This window comes from Drosophila suzukii, chromosome 3 (assembly GCF_043229965.1).
Source record: "Drosophila suzukii chromosome 3, CBGP_Dsuzu_IsoJpt1.0, whole genome shotgun sequence".
Lineage (NCBI taxonomy): Eukaryota > Metazoa > Arthropoda > Insecta > Diptera > Drosophilidae > Drosophila > Drosophila suzukii.
In genome coordinates, this window is record NC_092082.1 from 12465341 (window position 1) to 12486391 (window position 21051).

A 21051-nucleotide genomic window follows, 5' to 3' on the forward strand; every position below is an offset into this window, starting at 1 on the left:
ATCCCAAATTTAAAGTCAATTATGTATTTGCATGGCAGACATTTAGTATTAATTTGCAACCTCATGGGAAATAAACCATTCTTGGGCACACCTCTATTTCACTCCGCCTTCGCCTTTTGGGGGAGCAAAAATTACGGGCCGCTTTTTACCGGTGTCTGCGTTTGCGACAAGCTTTTTACCTAACCAATTTATTGCTTCCGCCCGGCCCAGCCTAACTTCGTTCTAGGAGCTATCTTGGGTCCTACTGGGTTCACTAGCTCCGCTCTTGCCATTTGGCTGCACCGAAAAAAAAAATCTCAGATTCTAGATTGTTATCACTCAGAGAAAGTTGACATGAAGTTAAGTAGTTCGAAAGGAATAAATGGGTTTCTCAATGCGGTGTTAAATTCTAGAACGACAAATCTTTACAATCGAAACATGGAAAAAGAAGATAGGATTTATTTTCTTCTTCATTTTCGTTTTATTGACGGACAAACTTAACTGGAACATTACCTCTGGTTAGGAGTTTTCAAGATGAAACCTAAAATTATATTGTGAAACTTAAAATTACCATGAGATTCAGTACAGGACCTTATATACCAACACAGTTTTAAGAACTGTATGTTTAGTATATTTATAAGGTTAACTTTTGGATACCAATAAGGCGTAACTTTAAATCACTATATTTCCCATATAAAAAAAATCCTATTTAAGACAAAAGCAGAATTGAGAAATAGTTTTTCTCAATTTATTCAAATTCCATCGATCATAATTAGTCTTCACATTATTTTTCTCTGTGTAGTTATGTTATGTTCGTTGGCAATATCATTCCAGTTTATAGTTACTGTGGCTGCTGCTATTCGTTTTCCTTTTGCGTTTTCCCCGCTTTCCTTTTTTTTTGGCGCTGTCCTTGCAATTTCCATGTGTTGACATTGCCGTGCTCCATTCACTTTCCCACTTTGGCCCGGCGCTGGCTGCTTCCTGTTGCCAGTTTTTCCGTTTCGGGGTTTCGTAGTTTCGGGTGTTGTTGGGCGATAGAGTGGCCTCCGCCTCCGCCAGTCATCGGTCTCCGGTTCAGCCGCCCACCAATTTCGAGGGGGGCTTGGGGAATCCCAGGGGATGGGGGCTTGGAGGCTTGTAGACAACAAATGCATTTTATAGAAAATTTGCAAGGCAAATATTAAAAATTGAATGCCGCCATTGTTGCCCTTGTTGTCGTTTCGGCTGTTGTTGTTGGCCATTTGTTTGAAAGTTTTGTGCACTGAGAAAATGTTTTATATATATTTAAAGGAGTGTTTCTTAGCATTAAAATATATTGAAGAGGGTATTACTTTAGGAAATAATATTTTACATGTTTTAATATTTTCTTTTAAGTAGGAAATGCAATTGAAAAACGTTTTAAAAACAGGTAATACCCATTGAATTTATTCTCCGTGTGGATCAAGAAATCCTTGCTGATTGCCTCTGAGTGGCTGGGCTCCGCTTTCTGACATGGCCCCATAAGAAATGTCAACCCTTTTCCACTCCTTTACGCCCCAGCCTCTCAAAATACAACAATATGTAATCATATTTTTCTTTATACGCTACGCACGCGTCACCGTTAAACACGGATGGGAAAACTGGTGGCGGAGGGGGCTCAGGATAACCGGGGAAAGGGAGGGCTGTGGTGCAAATGTGAATCCTGCTATCAGTCGCATCTGTCTTTTGCCGTAGTCGTTGCTGCCTAAAGCGGAAGTAAAGGGATTTGAATTGCCTTTTGCTAACAAAATAACAAAACACCCTTAATGTATGCAAATTCCCCCAAGTTTAAAGTCTCCTGCCAGCTAAGCAAACATCTTAGCGTCTTGTCTCGACAGAAATTCGCATTGGGCCTACTTAAAGGAGCCGTCTTAAAGGATTTCAACGGAAGGGAGTTCCTTCCCCCCAGTCAATGACCGATTGCCCCTTAAGTGTTTTCCTCGGATAACAGAAGGTCAATTTGGGAAGCTAGAAAAACTAAAACTTTAAATTGAATTTGGATAATGCCTTAAGGGGAAGTGAACACTAGTGAGTTTGGAAAGGGGGTTTATTTTAGGGACCTGTTATTTTTACTTGAAATATTAAGGAAATATTTACATACTTGAATTTTTTCAGTAATTTTTATTATTTTGTTATTCAAATCAGTTTATTAATATAAGGATTTGTAAAGTTGTAGTGTCGTTGGTGGCAGGCAATCAGATATATACCCCGATGTCTCGATGATATATTCTAGATTTTTGTTGATTCTGTATATTTTTGATAGTGTTGTATACAGATTATTGTTATTTTCCGTTTGTTCTGCAGAGCGCTGCTGCTATTTAAATGATATTTTTGGTGTATCGGAAAATAAATTAGAAATAGTTAGGTCTAGTTTGCATTCTTCTTGCTCAAATCTTTGTCGGTTAACTTCAGAAGAGAGTGCGAAGAAGTCGGTAGATCCCAAGCCCCTGAGTTCCGTTCGCGCAGGGTTGTATTCCTGGTTCCTCCGAAAGTTCTGCGTCCCCTGGCAAATCGCCTGCCGATCATGTGAAACTCCCGTTCTTCGTTAAAATCTGATGCAAAAGAGGTATGGTCCGTGGGGACAAAGGAACTAGATGCGACGAGAGGTCGGCTGCTAGAGGGCGCCTCGGTATCTTGAGCTTGGTTTTCTTTCCAAGACCGCGATCCTGGCAGTGGGTATAAAGGGTCCCTGGATCCTCCTGAAATTCTAAGTCCCCTGGTAAAACGCCTGCCGATCGCGAGAAACTCCCGTTCTTCGTTCAAATCGGATGCGAACGCGGAATTGTCAGAGGGGACGTAGGATCTAGAAGCGACGGAATGTAGGCTGCTAGAGGGCGTCTCGGTATCTTGGAATAGGATCCCTTGCCGGAACCGCGATCCTGTGGGTGTATCCCTGGATCCTCCTGAAGTTCTGCGTCCCCTGGCAAAACGCCTGACAGGTATGTGGAACTGCCGTTCTTCTTTTAAATCAGATGCGAAAGCGGTATGGTCAGTGGAGACGTTGGAGCTAGATGCGACGAAAGGTCGGCTGGTAGAGGGCGTCTCGGTATCTTGAGCTTGGTTTTCTTTCCCGGATCCTGGGAGTGAGTAAAAAGGGTCGCGCTGGATTGTATTTCTGGATCCTCCTGAAGTTCTGCGTCCCCTGGCAAAACGCCTGCCAGGCATGTGGAACTCCCGTTCTTCCTTTAAATCGGATGCAAAAGCGGTATGGTCAGAGGAGACGTAGGAGCGAGATGCGATGGAATGTTGGCTACTGGAGGGCGTCTCGGTATCTTGGGATAGGATCTCTTGCCGGAAGCGCGATCCTGTGGGTGTATCCCTGGAACCTCCTGAAGTTCTGCGGCCCCTGGCAAAAAGCCTGCCGAGCCTGGGAGACTCCCGTACTTCACTTAAATCGAATGTAAAAGTGACGTTTGAGCTAGAAGCGACGGAATGTTGGCTTCTGGAGGGCGTCTCGGTATCTTGGGATAGGATCTCTTGTCGGAACCGCGATCCGGAGGGTGAGTAAAAAGGGTCGCGCAGGGTTGTATCCCTGGATCCTCCTGAAGTTCTGCGTCCCCTGGCAAAACGCCTGCCGAGCCTGGGAGACTCCCGTTCTTCCTTTAAATCGGATGCAAAAGCGGTATGGTCAGTGGGGTCGTGGGTGCTAGATGCGACGAAAGGTCGGCTGGTAGAGGTCATTTCGGTATCTTGGGATTGTATCTCTTGCCAGAAGGCCTCAATGGAGATCGAGGCATCCGGATTGGGTTCGTTGGACAGGGGCTTGTGCTTTCCAGGCTGAAGGGCGATGGCCAGGTTGCCGCACATGTAATCACAGAAGGTATAGGCCCATCTGGTCACCATGCTCTGGGTACAGTACTTGGTGCGGTCGATCTCCTCGTGGTACTGCAAACAGAACAACAATATAGTATCATAATGCAAATATTTAATCACGGAATTTTTACCTGGCATGCGATCTCAGGCGCAAGATCAAATGTGTCCCGTTTAAAAATCATGTCAGTCACGTGTTTATTTATTCCAGGATCGGGAAATCCGGCGACATCCATTACCACCTTCTTAAGCATGAAGAACAAATAATGCAGGTCAAGGACCTTTATTAGTTCGACTCCGCATCCCTCGCCCAAATAGCTAAAGCACTTTGTGACCATGGGAATACCTTTTGATGGCGTAAAGACAACGAATCGGTCATCCCACTGGCACTTCTTTAGGTACTCAAGGATGTTCCGAAAGACGTTAAGCATTTTCCGATCTCCAAGAGCTCTGGGTGGCAGTGGAAGCTCGTGGGTCGTCGCTGCGTGGTGGATCGCATCGCTAGCGTGTCCGAATATGAGCGAGTCAGGAGCTATCAGGGTGCTATATACGGAGCGTACACCATCTTTCAGGGAAAACTCACAGGCCGAGAACTCGGCGGGCACATAGACATCGTGGATTACGTCTTCGGTGAAGACATTGAAAGCGACCAAAACGAACTTGGCGTTCTCCAAATCTGCCACACAAAAAGTTGGTAAGTTAAAAGTTAAAGTTAACACAAAAATATTTCTAAGACATAAGTGTTTTTCACTGTTGGGCTAGGTTCATAAAAATACAAAAAAATAATTTTGTTTCAGTATTGATCAATCAAATAAATTTTAATTTACACTTAACTTAATAACTCTAATAACTCTCTAATGCCTTAGTCCCACTAGGAGATTTGACTTACCATCAGAGTTCTTGGCGTCCATCACCATGCGTTCGATGGTGCGTTTCTGGAGGTTTTCGCGATCCTCGACCTGTCGTTTGTCCTGCTCCACGTGGGTAACTGGATGGCCGTAGCAATTGAGGCGTTCCACCCTATTGCCATTCATACCGTTTGCATCCTTGGCTTTTGAGCAGTAAGGGCCCCTCTCCAGAGTAGTCATTTCCTAAAGAAAAGAGATGATAAGCTCTATGGTTTGGATTGAGTGCGGAATCACGCAGAACTCACCTTCCATATCTCGCTGCAGTGGGCCACAGCCTGATCTATGGTCATTTCAAAACCACAGTCGTTAGTTTTCCGCCACTCGGTTACGAATAACATAAACGCGCTAATCTTCTTAGGGGCCATCGTAATTAAGAGAATAAGAAATTAATTCAAATCGGAAGTAGCTGTCTTGCGAAAATGTTTTTGCTTGTGCTTTGTCTTGCTTTCAGAATTCCCGTCTGTCTGACTGTTCAGGATGACTGTCAAAAATTGGTTAGGAATGAGCTACTTAATCACGCAGCGACTTTCTGGAGCTTTGCAACACTATAAATCCAAGGTAGGGTTGTGCGCTTACAACACTAAAAATTATTTTAAATGTAACCCTTAAATCTAAGCTGATAGAAATTAGAGCATTTTTTTTTTTTTTAGTCCTATAAGGTCCTGAAACTGAAACTTTAATACATTTTAATTTGTTACTGTATATTTTGTTTACATTTTAACTTATTTTCCTCTTTTGCGAGCGATCTCAGCTAAATTTAAATTTTTGCTGAAAAGTGTGTTGTTTCCGCTCACAACACTCCCAAAAATGGCTGTTAATCGAAAACTGGCCACACTAATTTACACAGGTATGTAGAGTAGTGTAAAGGAGGCTTACTTTTTAAATGTCAAGCTTTTTTAAGTTTTTCGTTCTGTAACTCGGTATTCATGGTCAATTTCTGGGGTAGTTCAGCTTAAAATCATCCCCGGGTAATTCGGCATTTCAGCTACTGCTAGGAAAATTGGCGTCCTGTAAGTCCTTCCTCAAGAATTCGAGTCTCACTCAAATGCAGCACTCATTTGCTCTTGAGACCTTTTCAAAACCACTCAATTCACTGCTCAAGCGCGCGCTTTTGTCAGCGGATTTCTCTGTAAATACCGCTCGGCTGGCCGTTAAACTTCGATTGACACACTGAACTCGGTGCCAGTCGGTCACGATGTTTGCCGGCAGCTGCTGTCGGTTGGGATTTGCCAAAAAAAAATAAAAATACGCGAAAAATAAAAAGCGGGGATACTGGTCAAATTTTTGATTTATTTGAAAATTTTAATAATCCAAAATTGGGGAATGAAATGGTTTGAATGAGCTCTTGGCCAAGAAAATGAATGCAAATTTCATGCAGCTCTGACCGGAAAATTTGAGTCCGTTTTCCGTATTCTCTTGGCCCGTAACCCGTATTCCGTAACCCGCAGTTCGCCAGACCTGACCTAAGGCAAGCCGCACAAAATTTGACTATGGCAAATTCACTTAGACGTTGGCCTTTCCACGGCGTGCGCACAAAAACTTTTTGCCACATTTTTCTTTCAGTTTTTTTTTTATTTTATTTTATTTTATTTTTTTCATACATATTTAGCACATGGTGGTTGGGTAAATTTGGAGGTGGTTGTGGGGGTGTGTTTGTGGGGTGTTTGCTTGCCACTTTGGAGCAGCTACAACGCATAAAGATGCGACTTGGCGTAAAGTGTGTTTACGTGTGTGTGCTTGTGTGTGTGTGTGTGGTTGGTTTTTGCGGCTCGGACTCCGGCACTCCAGCACTACGGATCTGCGACTCCGGGTTTCCCTAGGTCCTCCTCCGACTGGCTGGCTGGCTGCCTGGCAAACGCGGCGTATACTTAATTCGGTTTATGCCCGAACGTGTCGCACATTATTCTTATGTCCTCTCTGTCGACTACGATGTGTGAAATATGCTGAATGTGTGTGCACAGCAATTTTGATTAGACGCACACCCACTAGCCCACACACACACATCTTACGTACACATCCCTCAACTGACAAGGCCGCCAAACAATTAAAATTTCTTTTATTCCTGTAGAAACGATTTGTTTGATTTGCTCTAAGCGCGAAATAATGAAAATTATGGAAATGAAATGCCTGCCCATTGACCTCATTGAGCAGCCAGCTGAAGTGGATAGAAAAGGAGGCAGTACGGGGGTGGTTATATTAGGACAAGTTTACCTTAGACGGGTACCAGTGATGTTAGCCAAAGAAAAAGAGACCAAATAGGGCATTTCCGAAATGATGAACATATAAAAAAGTTCACAGAAAAGCTAATTTTAAAGAATTAAAATTTTAAAATTATTATAAAATTCCTTTACTGAACCCATTTTACTATTAAGGACATTTAATCAGTGCTTAGGCTTTCTTAAAACATAGTCAAGAAATGTTTAAGGCAACTTTAAATTATTAGGGATGTAAAATAAAGTACTTAAGGGTGCCACTGAAATCACGAGGGTTTTGAAATCCCTTTTAAATGTATTTTCAGGTGTCAAGAACTATGCAGTGATTAAAGAAATGAATGAATTCTTTGCACTTGGGAGTTAAAAATATATTGTAGCATACTTTTAGACATTTAAAAATGTTATTTAGAAGTGATTTAAAAATTAAGCTAAGAGGTTTGTTTCACTAACATAAATTGGGTAAGATATATAGAGCTTTGTTTTAAGATAACTCGTATACCTAACAATTTAATTAACCTTTATATTGTTTATATATTTCAAGAAAATCTTTAAAGTTCCATTTAAAATGAAAAACTTAAGCAACATCAAAGCAAAAAAGAAGTTAAGTTAAGTCAAAAATAATCCAGATTTCAGCAAAATTAAATTCAATTGCTCTACCCAAAAAGAATAACACTAAAAATTGGTTTTTTTTCCAAAAGCTTGCCGAATAATAGCCTCAAAATAGCTGGCATCTCTGGCAGTTATCGCCTGGCCACTTTCCACCGCGGATTTTCTCATAATTTTTACGACCTATTTCGTGTGAAAACTGTGTCGCCATTCGCGGTGACCGGCCAAGTGGTCAACTGGAGTGGAACTTTTAATTTCAATTTTTTATTACTTCAAATCTGTTTGCGCACGGTCAAAACAGGAGCACCGAAAAGGAGGAAAGCCTGACCCGGAGTCAGCTTGTCTCACCTGTTTTTCCATTGTGTCCCCATTTTTTGGTCCTGTGGTTTGCAAACTGTGCGGCTTTTTGAATACAGCCATGAAATGGTTTTTTCGGTTAGTTTTTCCGCTCCACGGCTTCTTGGCTTTTGGATATGGTCTACATTTATTGGCCTAGCGACAAATTTTTATTGCCCATCCGTAGTTTTGGCCAAAAGGAGCATATGTCTGTGGGGGTGACCTCTCCTGCTCGGAAAACTCAAAAAAAGTTTGTGCATTCCGTGTGCCTGGGGTCTAATCACATTGCCAGGCATCAGGCATAGGAAATCGAGAATCGGGAATCAGACGCCAACCTTCCAAGTACGTGATGCATTTTTTACAAGATGTTCAGACTCCAACCGACTTGCGGTCCTCGGATAGTTCTCCTTCGACTTCGACTTCTCCTTCGACCCGCTCCACTGGCTCACAATTTGACTTTTGATGTGGGTATGTGGATATTGGCACGCCCTCAAGCACCATGGGTGAAATGCAAAAGTTTCGCTGCCAAAATGTTTGGAGTTTGGCCAAGTTTTCCAATAACCCGGCCACTTATGTGGGTTCCATTTTAATTTGATATTGAAAGCGAACTGTGAACGGTACTCTCTTTCAGGCAGGTGGCCCCAAAAGTTTTAATTATCGAACCCGAAATTATGAAGCAATAATATTGAATTTATGAAAGCAGATAATTCAATTTATGAGGCCTGGAATGATATCAGCGAAAGTCAGCCTCATAAAACTGTTGAATTTTTACCCCGGGAAAGCAATTATACAGGGAAAACACAAAATATTTTTGAACAAACAAGAAGGCAAATGTTTTCTTTAAGACCCAGTAGTATATTATATCCAAACAAAATTTCAAACCTTAAATTTTCAAACATTTTTCTATGGAAAAGGTTGCTTTGCTAGATTTTTGATAGAGCTGATTTTATAAATGCCACCCACGAGTGGAATACATTTTTAAAATAGTTTTATACTCCACATTGCGAGCTCTTTTAGCCGTGTATTGTTCTCCCACATTGATAATTCAATTGGGGTTTCCTTTATGATAGCCCCGAGTTGTATAGCATCCATCTGATATTATATATACTATAACCAGTTTCGATCCACAGTGCCCAGTTGGCATGCCAGAATTTGTGGATATTCTGTTTAAATACCGTAATGAAGTCTGCTTATACAATATAATGTGCCGTGTTTGTGCTACGTGCCCTGGTTGTGTTATTGCACGCCGATCCGCACTTCCGTTGGCGGTTGGTTCCCCTCATTTCCGTTCCGCTTGGCAGCCATTTCTGGGCGGGATTGGGGGCTCAACTCCGGGTCTCAGGCTGTGTTTTTATTTGCGTCGGCAAATCTTAAGCTTGTTTAACTGCTCGTTAGTGTTAGTCGCTAGCTAGTGCCGATGCCGCTGCCCCCGCATCCTTCTATCCTAACATCCTATTGTTATAACACGTTCACGACCTAGTCAACATCTCCAGCTGACTTGGGCCCATGGATCCCGGAGTCTCTGACTCCGACTCTGTCTGTGTTTGGCAAGCATCGCAGCTGAACACTGAAAGTAGTGCCATCGGATGGGCTTGGAGTGTATGTGCCAAGGTGGATGCTAAGTACCGACCTCCAAGACCATTTCCACCTGCCACCAGTCGTTTGTGCTGCACGGAGGAAAAAGTAGGATGCTTTCCAATCTGAAATTGCGTTTTCTTACCTTACTACTTAAATTATTGTGAAACACTAGCACATTTATATGAAAGAAAATTCAGTAAGAGACATTCTTTTAAAATCGCATTGACAATAAAATTCATATTTTTTCAGCTGTATCAAATATTTGCCGAAATGCACAGACAAAAATAAAGTATAATATATTTTTGAATATTTTTTTAAAGTTGCATTCTAAAAACTAAAAATTAACATACCTTTATGTTGCTTTTCTTCGAATGTACATATAAGGCTAGCAAATATAGAGGTTCTTTAATTAAAAGGCAATTGTAAGTTTCATATAACCTATATTTTTTAGGTTTAGCTACTGTGGAATCTTTCTTATACATAAGCTTAATCAAAATTATTCCTTGTGTAAATTCTTTTTTTAAATTATGTATAAATATTTAATATATACTGTATTAATTTTCCTCCTTGATGGAGTGTTCACATTTTTTCTCTCTGTGCATCAGTCATGGCTGCTCTGCCTGACTGGTAAATGTTTGTCCAGCATAATTGCGCTCAGCATGCAGTTTCCCTTTGCTTTTGCTTTTGCTTTCCCAGTGGCAGTGGCTACAATATTTTCCCTCAGAGCGTCGCCTTTGCCGGCGCTTTTCAATTTTCCCTAGTTTTGCCATCTTGCGGAGCTTTAAAGGATTTGGAACTTGTTTACGTGGCGTATTAGTATAATTTACAACGGAAGCCATCAAAGGCTTTGATGAGCCGCAGGCGAGTCTGGAAATTATTTTCCCATCGCCTTAACCCAACTAATTTCGACGTGTCCGCAGTGTTGATGTTGATGTGGATGTGGGTTAACCGCAGTGAAAAGGGAAAACATTCGAGGTCGAGTGTTGCCATTTAACAATTTGGCATGCCGAGTGTTTGGAATTGGAATCTAGATAAACAGCACTGGTTACAATAAAGCTCGATGGCTTAATAAACTAATGAAAAGTTAATAACCACAGTTTTGCATTGCCCGGAAATGTAGGCTACACAAAACAAAAATGTTATTAGTGGATTTATTTATTTAAAAATATAACTAGAAATGAAAAAATTATATTCTTCATGTTATGCATGATTAATATATTATCAAATGAAAAAAAGAAAATATAAAGGTAAGAATAAATTCCAAAGACCTAAAATTGTTATCAAATCGAAATGTAATTTTGGGTTTTTTCCATTGAAATATAACTCCAAAATACATTAACCAAACCCACATTATGTTCTAAGCCAGTGGGAACCACAGATATAGATATATTAGGTCCCACAGCCAAAGCCTGTTCACATATTTATTTTCGTTTCAGCCCAGTACAATTGTCGCAGCAATTGCTGGTCATAACAATTACCGTTTCGTGTTTAACCATAATAATCTGCCCGGTTGTTTGTGTAATTAAACAAATAATAATGCCGAGAGCCCTTACCACTCGAGTGTTTTTATTGTTGACCAAATATGAGTTCATGGGATTTAAAATGGTTTAATCAACTCGGCCGTCCTTTATAATGCCGAAAATATTTACAGTGCTTTATGGTTTGTGCCGAGCACTTTTCGGCAGTGTTTTGGGATTGTTTTTGGACTTAGTCTGGGCCACGTGCGTGCCTGGATGCCCTGTTTAATTCTCCCTTTGCCCCATAAATCTTGGGGCTAAATTTAAAAATAATGCAGCATTACGAGATTTATCGAGGAGCCTCCATTGCTCACCAGGTGGATTCAATAGACATGCCACAAACAGGATTTATGACGCAAGCCCCCAAACAAATAGCCTTTCAATTATTACGCAATTTGAAGTGTTTAATTAGTGTATGGTATTTTATTGCATTGTATTCAGGGTATTCGTGTGTACGTATGGTTATGCATAATATAAAGGTATAGGCATAAAGGTATAGATATAGGTATTATGTAAACACTAACTAGCGTTATGCGTGCTCGATTCAATTGTATATCACTTAAATTATAATTACGAAACGAAATTTGCCCGTTGGTTAATAGCGCATAAATACACATTAAATGCATAACCAATTGTTGAGTTTTACGTCCTTTGCCATCTAATCGGTATCCGGTGTCCGGTGGATGGAATCGGGTTGGGTTTCGGGATGGTGATGCCGATGCTGATGGGCTAGCTCCGAGCCAGCATTCCGTTGATCATGATGTTGGCCAGGGCGTTACGCCTCTTCCGCCACGCCCCCATGCCCTGGGCGTGGTACTGCAGCTGGGTGTACCACTGTTTCGTCCTGACGCCGTCCTCGGCCTGCGAATAAATAAAGCGGCGTTAAACGTATTTGATTGACTGGGCCGCGACCTACGACCTCATCCCACTTTCTACTCCCCCTCCCCCTTTACCACCCAATTTTCCCACCCAGCGAGGATGTCATTTTGACAGGACCCATAGAGTGCGTGTGTGAATGTGCGGACGCTCGTCAGCCGCTCAGTTGGCCGGAACTAAACGTTTCAATTTATACGCCGCCGGCCTACAACAGCCTACGTCATAGAGTGGGCCCTACACTCTTAAAAACCTACAACCCTGAATATCTGAAACTAGGACTTTTTATACCTCATCTATACAAGAAAGAACAAAATACAACAATATGTAAAAATATTTTCAACTCTTTCTAAATCAAATTATGAAATAAAGAAACTTATGATATCCTTAAAAAAGTCAGAGGCAAAACATTTAAAAAAATTAAAGATAATTTTTTCTTCGACCATTTATATTTTATGTGGAAAAAATCCTTTACAAAAGGTTATATAACATTAAAACAAAGGTTTGAGGTTACATTACATTATATATAACATATTTGGCTTTAATAAGTTTAATTTATTTCAGTGCCCATCAGTGTAGTTTGATGAATGGAAAAATAGAGCCGATTTTGTTAAACAATTTCTATTAATTTAATTTTATGTTTTAGTGCAATTTGAATTTTTTAAAAACTACATTTATTCCAAATATGTATAATAATATTTAAAAATACAATCGAGTCAATCATAACGTTATAAATGCTAGAACTAGTTTTTTTTTTCCCAAAAGCTCGACCAAGTTATTTTCTTGGTGCAAAAATTAATTTGTATATTGATGAATTTGAGTGTTTTTGAAAAGGAAATCGCAAATTAAATTAAAATTAAATTTTTTGGACTGCATCCTGTGCCGAATCTGTCTGCCCGGCCGTGTCCCAAAGTCTGGCTGTCTCCTTTTCGCCCGATTTCCCCTTTTCCCGGCGGAGCGCTCACGCAGCCATTTTGTTGCGCTCCCGTGCGTTTTTCTTTCATTCTTTATATAACGTATTTCAATAAATGTCATTCATTTTGGCAGCCGCTCTACGTGCGCTGCCTGAGCGCGTCTGAAAGGATCTCCGCCTGCGGGCCTGGCCAGGACCTCTCCTAACCCCCTCTATTCTGCCACGGCTTAGCCGGGCTTGAACAGGAAAAAAAAAAAATAAAAAAAATGGAAATTTGCATGACTAAAATCTGGATGGCTGGTCGGATGATGCTACAAGCATTAGACGGGCAAAGATTTCGAATGGATTTTTGCATACGCTTTTTGCGCTCTGTCTGTTATTAAAATTGCTTTACTTTACCCCAGCAAAAGGTAAACTCTTCATTGTGCTGGAGCTTCCTTTGCCCCACATCCCTGCTCAAGGAATTTGCTGGCTCCCCTAGAAAAGGTTGCGAGCATGTGAGTGCGAATGAAGAAGCTATCCCAGGGTGACTTTTATTACATTCCAAGATGATTGTGCGGGAAGCACTTTAAGCTGGATGATTTCATATTGCTTTGCATTTTTGCAAAGTTTTCAATTTACTGGAATGGTTGCTAAAACTCTGGTTGAATAATAAGGTGTAGTCCATTGTTAATGAATAAGAACCTATTTATATCCTGACATATGTAAGCTATTTATCAATCATTATATTATTAGAGGATTATTAAGTTGTATGTTTTTTAAGACCGAATAATATATTTTTTTAAATCTTTTTAAACAAATTCAAATTCAAATTTTGGCCTCTGACCTTATGAAAAATTCAGCTAGGGTCCTTTTTGATAAACCTTTGCCATATGTTTTGAGAAAAAAACACAATTTCGAGGTTGGTTAACTCCTGTGTTTGCCCTGCTCTATTAACCGCACTTCTCGGGTTTTTCTAGCTAGGCCAGAAACTATCATCCCATCCCGGCCCAAAAGCGATGCCCACACTAAGCTGGAAACTAACGAGGCCCAAACGCTGGGCGATGTGCAGTCAAAAAGGGCGCTCTCTAATTCAGAAGCCAACTCAACGGGAACAGAACTACTACTGCCACGGACTACTGAATTGGCTTGGCCAGCAGCTGGAGTGGAAAACAAAGGGCTTGGCTGCCGACGTTACCGATACCGATACCGATTCCGTACTCACTTTGAATATGAATGTGTCCTTCGATGAAATTTCCTGCACTTCGAAATAATCATCCCAGTCCGCCTCGCTGCACACGACACATCTGTCCAGATAGAGCGGCTCCCGGATCAGCGTGTACCGTCCGCACTTCTCCTTCACCAGGAGCAGGGAGGCCTCGCGGATGCCCGTGTGCTTCGGGAAATTCAGCTTTTCCGACATGGCCTTCTCTGCCCTGTAATTGGTACTTGGCTGTTGTTGCCGTTGTCGTTGTCGTTGTTTTAGTTTTAGTTGTCGTCGATGTCGGTTGGCGTGGCACAGAAAAAAGGGGACCAAGAGGGGCGACAATGGAAATAAAGGAACAGAATAAGGAAAATTGAAAATTGTGTAAAACGAAACTAAACAAAATTACAACTATAAGTGGGTGGACAAAGGACACTGGGAACTTATCCTTATGGAAAGTATAATAACATATAATTATTAGCAAGTCCAACAAGCGTAAACTAATCTTATTGAATTTGAATAATTTAAAAGGTGTGTTAAATAAATTTATTTTAAGTGGTAAACCTCAAAATAAGATAATCTAACTATTAATAATAAAAACTTCGTAGGATTAAAGTCAGGTTTCTCAATTTCATACTAGTCCTAGTCAAAGAAAGATTGCTTCAAGTTAAAGTGCTTTCAAAAACGAATTGTTTTCTCAATGTGATGTTAATATTACGAGCGATAAATCTTTATAGAGTCTGTTATCAATGATTTGGTTTTAAATTAGGTCTAGCAACCAGAATATGAAATGTAGGCGAGTTGTACCATTTCCTTTAGCTAAGACTTAATGACAAAATTTAACTTGACATTGAGAAAACGGAACTATGCTTATAACCGGCTAAATTAGGATTTAAAAATAACTAAATAGAATTTTTAATATAAGTTAGCTTTATAAAGTTAAAGTGGATACTTTGAAGTAGTATTTTACAAGGACCTAGCATTCCCAAGTAGACAAGTATTTTTTCTTGGATTTTTATAGAATCCGTAGTGATTTTTTCCAGTGCATTTTGGACTATCCTAGATAAGGCTTTGAAACAAACGCACAAAGCGTGTCAGCCCGAGAAACTGCCGCAGGAAGCGGCACCAAGCAGCAACTGGAGCCACAAGACAAGCTCTCGCAAAAAATAAACGGAACAGGCTGCAACGAACTATGTTGGATAGATGGGGGCCGTTCTTGAATTGAGCAATTGCCGGCGGTCGAGGACGGGTTAGAAATTTAGTGCAGGCCGCTTGCAAAAAGTAAAAACCCCGATCGGAGCAGAAAAACCAAACAAAACATGTGACATACGCACTGCGTCCGCATGCCGATTACGCCTACGATCCCAAAACCCCTGGCAGGATGCCACTTTCCTTCCATTTTTTTCGCCTTTAACCGGTTAAAATGGATTTTTTGTTTTTTGGACCCGAGATAGTTGCTGGGATAAGCACTTTTCATTAGGAAAAAAACCCAGAACGAGTGGGAAGTGTTGGGTGTTGGGTGGATGTGGTGCCGGTTCAATGGAGCCGAGCCGGCTCTGATTTGTTGAAATCTTTTATCGCACGGAAAAGTGTTGCCATGGCAGCCGGAAAAGCCGAGACAGCTCCGGACAGCTCCCGCCGCACGGAGGCAACTGGATGGCGTCGCTCGCTAATTGCCTTGGCATCGCCATCGCAATCGCCTTTGCCATCTTGGCCCTTGTCAAACGGCCAACGTCTCTTGATGCCCGTCAAATGTGGCCCAGTTGGGGGGGCAGAAAAGGGAAAAATCGGGGGAAAGGACCTGGAGAAGGTACTACAAGAGGTGCTCAACTGAGAAAATGAAGGTAGTGAACTCTTGAAAAGTCAAGCCTTGTCATCCTGCATCACATTTTGGTCTTTGCTTTAGGGGAAATGGAAAGAAACTGTCGAAAAGCCTACAAGATTAGAACTATTTATTAAACAAAATATAAGATATATAAATAGAAATACAATATTTGTTTTTTGTTTTGTTTTATAATGCGAATGTTATATATGTATCTATTTGAATATTTATTATAGCCTTTTACTAACCAAAATTGTTTACTTATATATCTGATGTTCTTAAAAAAATGAAATATAGTAGGTTTATAAACTTAACTGTTGTTAGGACCTTAGTTAATCATTTTTAAATAATATTTATTTTAGAAATCTAAAACTCACCTTGCCGTTGGTAACCAAAAGGGCATTGACCGGGGTCAACTTGATGGTGCGGGCCTTCTTCCAGTTGCTGTCCGTGGGCTGGGTGTAGAGCAGTCGTCCCTCCATGGCGAATCGCACCTCGTCGTGGTTCCACTCCAGGACATCGATGGCCATTTTGCGCAGCTTAATGTTGATCATGTCGATCTCGCAGGAGGCACGTCTGTTCGGACTGGAGGAGCTGATGCGGCGCCACAGCTTGGTGGGCACATCCTTGGCCTCCTGGTTGATGTGGTTCAGGTGCAGCTCGATCTTTTCCTGGGCCTGTTTCAGCAGATCGCGACCATCGAGGTGGGCGGGAGTGACCTTATAGAGGCGGGCCAGCAAAAGTGGGTACTTAGTAACGCGCTGAACGGGAACCTATGGAAAAATAAGGGATTAATTATATACTATATGGTGTTTCCGTTTCCATTAACTACTCACCATCAAAAAAGAGTTGAGGTTCATGCGCCGCAGCACAGCGTTCTCCATCTGGGAGACCTTCAGGAAGATGCGCAGCAGCTCCTTCTCCTTCTCGAGATTGGCCAGCAGCAGGCTGGCGCCCGCCTGGCGGACGCAGTAGCTCTCGAAGGCGTGCAGCATCTGGGTGAAGTCGAGGAAGATGCGCCCGATGTTCACCGTTAGCAGGTCGTCGTCGCCCTGCTCCAGGGACATGTCCAGGGCGTCGCGCATGCGCTCGGCCAGCGTCTGGTTGTTCTCGAGCAGATCTTCCGTGTTGAGGAAGATCGCGGAGAGCTGCTCCTGGGTGAGCAGGCCGGCCACCAGCATGGGGTGGCAGAACTCCTCCAGTATGATCTGCAGATCCCTGCCGTACTTCTCCTCCGTCTCCACGATCTCCGTGATGATCTCCTTGCGCTCCACGCGCTTCTTGCCGCACTTTCGGCACACCAATGGAGCATAGAGGACTCCTCCTTCGCCCACCTGCATCTCCACTGCTCCATCGCAATCCTCGCACAGGTGGAGCACGGTGGGTGTGGCCTGGTACTTGCTGCGGGATGTCTTACTGGTCTCCGAGCCCACTCCGGAGTCCTGGCGCTCCACATCGCTGCCGGAGCACTTTCCCCCTCCTCCGCCACATATGAAATTGTGCGGCGGTGGGGATAGGGAACTCATGCTGCTCTGACCACTGTCCCGCTCCCGTTCCCTCTCCTCCGCCTGCCGCTTGTCCAGGTCACTCAGCGTATCGGCAGCTTCCTCTTCAATAATCTTGGGGTTGTTCCCGTAGTCAAAGCTCTCCTCGCGAGCCAAACCCCGTTCCTTGGCATCCACCAAGTAGGAGAGAATGTCATACTTAGAGGCTCCTTCGAAGATAGAGCGGGCAGCCTTCTTGTCCAGCTCTGCATCATTGAGGGGCGGAGCAGAGAGTGGCAGTGGCGGCGGAACCTCATGGATCTCCTCGTAAATGGGGTCTCCACTGTGCCGTATTGATTCATAATGGTGCTCTGGGTCCGCACCCAAGTTCTGATCCATATGCGTGGAGTGCTCGATCTCGGCCAGAGTGGCGTCCACCAAGAGCTGATAGAACTTGGCTCGCGTGGCAGCATCTAGTTCCGTTTCGGGATCCTTAATGGGCGTCACTCCCTCCGAATCCTCTTCCAGGACTCCCGAGGCGGTCAATTCGCTGGAGCAGCTCTGATAGCAATCCGACTCATTGCCCCCGGCGCCGCCATCGAAGTCGAAGAGCTCATAGTTGTGGGCCGAGGCGAAGCTGTTGGCGGAACTGATGCTGCCCCGGTTGGACAGGCGGTCCTCCTCTTTGGTTGCACTACTACTGACAGGTGCTGGTGGCGCCACCGGCTGCCTTTCCTGGCGGATGCGCTGCAGCGAGGCGTTGATTAGGCGGTTCATATCATCGTGGTCTTTGGTGCCGCTCATGTCGATTCCCCTCCTGGTCTGCTGGAGTCGCTGCAGAGAGTTCTCGATGAGTTCCGCCACAGTCTCCGTTTCCAGACCCTCGGCCACCTGGCCCAGCATGGGATCCTGCAGCAGCTTGGCTATGAAACCGGGTTCCTTAGAGGGCGTCTCCTCTTCCTGAATTCTAGGATTCTTGGACTTCCCAGTTTCCCGCGCGGGTGCTCGCAAGCCACACACATGTGGCACCAGATTCAGTTTGACTGCCTCCACAGGATTTCGCAGGATCTTCAGGAGCTCTGTTTCGTGGGGAACCAGAGGATTGGGCGACTCCATGGGCGGCGGCGTGGCTGGCGTGGAACTGATGACAGGGGGCGTGTTGATGGGCGTGCTACTGGTGGCCGATCCCTTGCGCTCCCTCTCGTAATCCAGGCGGATGAGGGTCCTTCCCCGCCCACTGGAACTGCTGCTGCTGGAGGTTGAGCTACTTGAAGTGGACGAGATGCAGGACACGGATCTCTGGAGATTCACCTCGCCGCCGGCTCCTCGAATGGGTATGATGGCTATGCCCATGCCCATCTGCTGGCTGTGCAGTGTGTTCAAGTGGTTCAGCTCCTGTTCCTGCTCCTCCGCGCTACTCACGCTGATGCACACACTGTTGGCCGAGTGGCTGTTGACCACCACCGAGGATTGGTACAGCGGCTGGGCGGCATCGGCACTCAGGTTCATGGTAGAGTAGCAATCATCGCCGCTGATCAGGATGGAAGTCTTCTTGGGTGCGGCATCATCCTCATCGGCGGCGGAGGGGAAGAGATTTGGCCTGCGGCGGAGCTCCACACCCAAATCCGTATCCTCCTCGCTGTGCGAGATCTTCAGGCGATGCACCTCGTGGGTGAAACCATCACCGCCACCCACCTGCTGCTGCTGCTGCTGCGGCTTGAAAGGTGCCACTCGCACCACCGTCCTTTGGGGCATTGGAGGCGACTTATTGATTTCGTGCGGCAGCGGCTCTAATCCTTTGCCAGCTCCTTTGGGAGGAGGCGGTGGTGGCGGATCCCGGGGCCGCCTTTGAAATAAATCTCTCGAGTCGCTGCGGTTGCTTTTTATGCGCAACGCCATTGTGTCCTTAAAATTTAAAATGACATTCTGTGCCCCACCACCAGCTGGAGTCGTCGTTGCGATGGAGGCGTTGGCGGCAAAGGAGGCGTGGCCGTGGGCAGAGGCGTTGGCAACCAGGGGCGCGGTCGACAAATGCCGTTCACTGTGCGCCCGTCTGATGGGATTTCGCGATTGTGTCGTTTGTGCTGCACGCTTTTGACTTGCCGCAGGCCTTCCACCAGCATCCTTCTTTTTCTCCTGCTTCAGAGTACCCTGCTCCGGGTCCTCCTTCTGCCCCTGCCCCTGCTCCTTATCCTTGTCCTTGTCCTGCTCCCTTTCAGCCAAGTCGTTGGGTTTGTTGTCGTGACTCTCATCCTTGTCGTTGTGCTCGTCATCATCGTCATAATCGCGATTTGCTGCTGTCGTCTTTTGGGCTGCCTCTCCTCCTAGTCCGTGTCCTGATCCTGGTCCTCCAGCTCCTCCTGCTCCTCCCACTCCGTTGGATGTGCCTGCAAAAGAGTAGATGGCAAGCCGGTTAGATGGTGACACTGGTGAGTGGCGTGTCGCAACTGGCAAAATGTTGCTTTTGTAAAGTAAATCTAGGAGCGGCAAGCTCTGGCCAAGATGCGGAGTAGCCTCCCACAGCCACATCCCAGCCTCATCCCCTTCCAACTGCTGCCTGATCATGGGAGTAATAGCCAAGAGCCAAAGGGGATTTGGCTTGGATCAAATGCGGTAGACAACGAATGCAGCAGAGTTGGCCAAAGTATGGGGCTTACAGCTAGTTTGTGTTGCTTTTCAAAAGGCTTTTAGCTAGCTCTGAATGGTTTTTGAAAACGTTACTACAATTATGAAACAAATTCTATTTTTTAGAAATACAACAGAAAATGTTTTTAAAATATCTAGAAATCTTTCTAAAATTCTAATTTATTTGGGTAACATATACAAAGTTATATCATTATTTGTATCCAAGCTAAACTAAATTCCTTGCTCTTAATTTTTATCTAAGCTCTAATTTATGATCGCGAAAAAAAGTTTTTATTGTGTATACAATTTTATAATGTTTTAGTTTTACATATTATTTAATGGCCTAACATCTTTTATAAATTCAAAGCCATTTGATTCGGATTCTGTAGAATTTTAAATGGAAATAATGGAAATACTTTTTTTATCTTTTTGCATCGTTATCTAACAATTAAAAGATTCCTAATTCTACAGGCAAAGCTAACAGAAAAAGGATTATTCAGGTAACTTTCCGCACAGGTTGCTAATTTAAAGGCTTTATTGCTGTCAATTTTCGGCTATGTAATTCCGAGAGAATTTCTGATTTCCTGAGAAATTAAGGTTATTATTATTGCTGCTGTTTATTTATAGAGTACTTAAGCTATTATTGCGCAACATTCGGGGAATCCCCCATTGACTGAATGGCTACTTATTTATCTCGCTGGCAGCACCTTCACTCGTTCACTCGCTTCACTTCATGCAGATTTATGTTCGGCCAAATGGTGTAGTTGCCCTGGTCCTTGGAGCTTGGTTCTTGCCCCAGCCACTTTAGTAGCATCACCACCTACACAATCCTTGCAGGGCACCCCCATCCACCCACCACTTCCGTTGACAGCCACTTAAAGATGTGCCTGCCCGCGATAAGGTGTTTTGTTTCGGCTCTTTTGGTTTTCGGTTCTCCACGGTGGCCACGCTTGTGGTTGCACCACCCGCACCACCCGCACCACCGCCCAAACCATCTCAAAACCCTCTGAAACCCATCCGAAAACCGCCGAAAAGCCAAACCAGCTCCCTCGCCCAGAGGCTGACAATATGTACGTATCTTTATTTATGGTAAATTGGGTGATTTACGTTGCGGCCGATAAGCTTTGCTTTTCAGCGCCTGTCCTTGTCCGCTTGTCCTGGCATTTGAATTGCCAGGCGGCTCAAG

At 43.8% G+C, this 21051-nt stretch overlaps 2 protein-coding genes across 4 annotated transcripts in view; both read right to left on the reverse strand.

Moving 5' to 3' along the window:
- Positions 1-2364: 2364 nt before the first annotated feature.
- LOC108014442 (protein maelstrom-like) lies at positions 2365-5174 on the reverse strand. The gene is made up of 4 exons (XM_036815630.3): positions 4961-5174; positions 4697-4898; positions 3942-4483; positions 2365-3882 (listed from the first exon to the last, which is right to left on the reverse strand). The coding sequence occupies exons 1-4, from the start codon at positions 5078-5080 to the stop codon at positions 2365-2367; spliced, it is 2382 nt and encodes a 793-aa protein (XP_036671525.3). The 5' UTR covers positions 5081-5174.
- A 6194-nt stretch (positions 5175-11368) lies between these two features.
- Positions 11369-21051, reverse strand: part of RhoGEF64C (Rho guanine nucleotide exchange factor at 64C) — a 103483-nt gene continuing 93800 nt past the window's right edge. For all 3 annotated transcript variants that reach the window (XM_070997071.1, XM_070997073.1, XM_070997072.1), the window contains 4 exons: positions 16593-19627; positions 16134-16529; positions 13956-14183; positions 11369-11826 (listed from right to left, as the gene is read on the reverse strand). In XM_070997071.1, coding sequence (XP_070853172.1) covers positions 11695-11826; positions 13956-14183; positions 16134-16529; positions 16593-19627 — 3791 coding nt within the window. In that variant the 3' untranslated portion in view covers positions 11369-11694. The remainder of the gene's footprint in view (positions 11827-13955; positions 14184-16133; positions 16530-16592; positions 19628-21051) is intronic.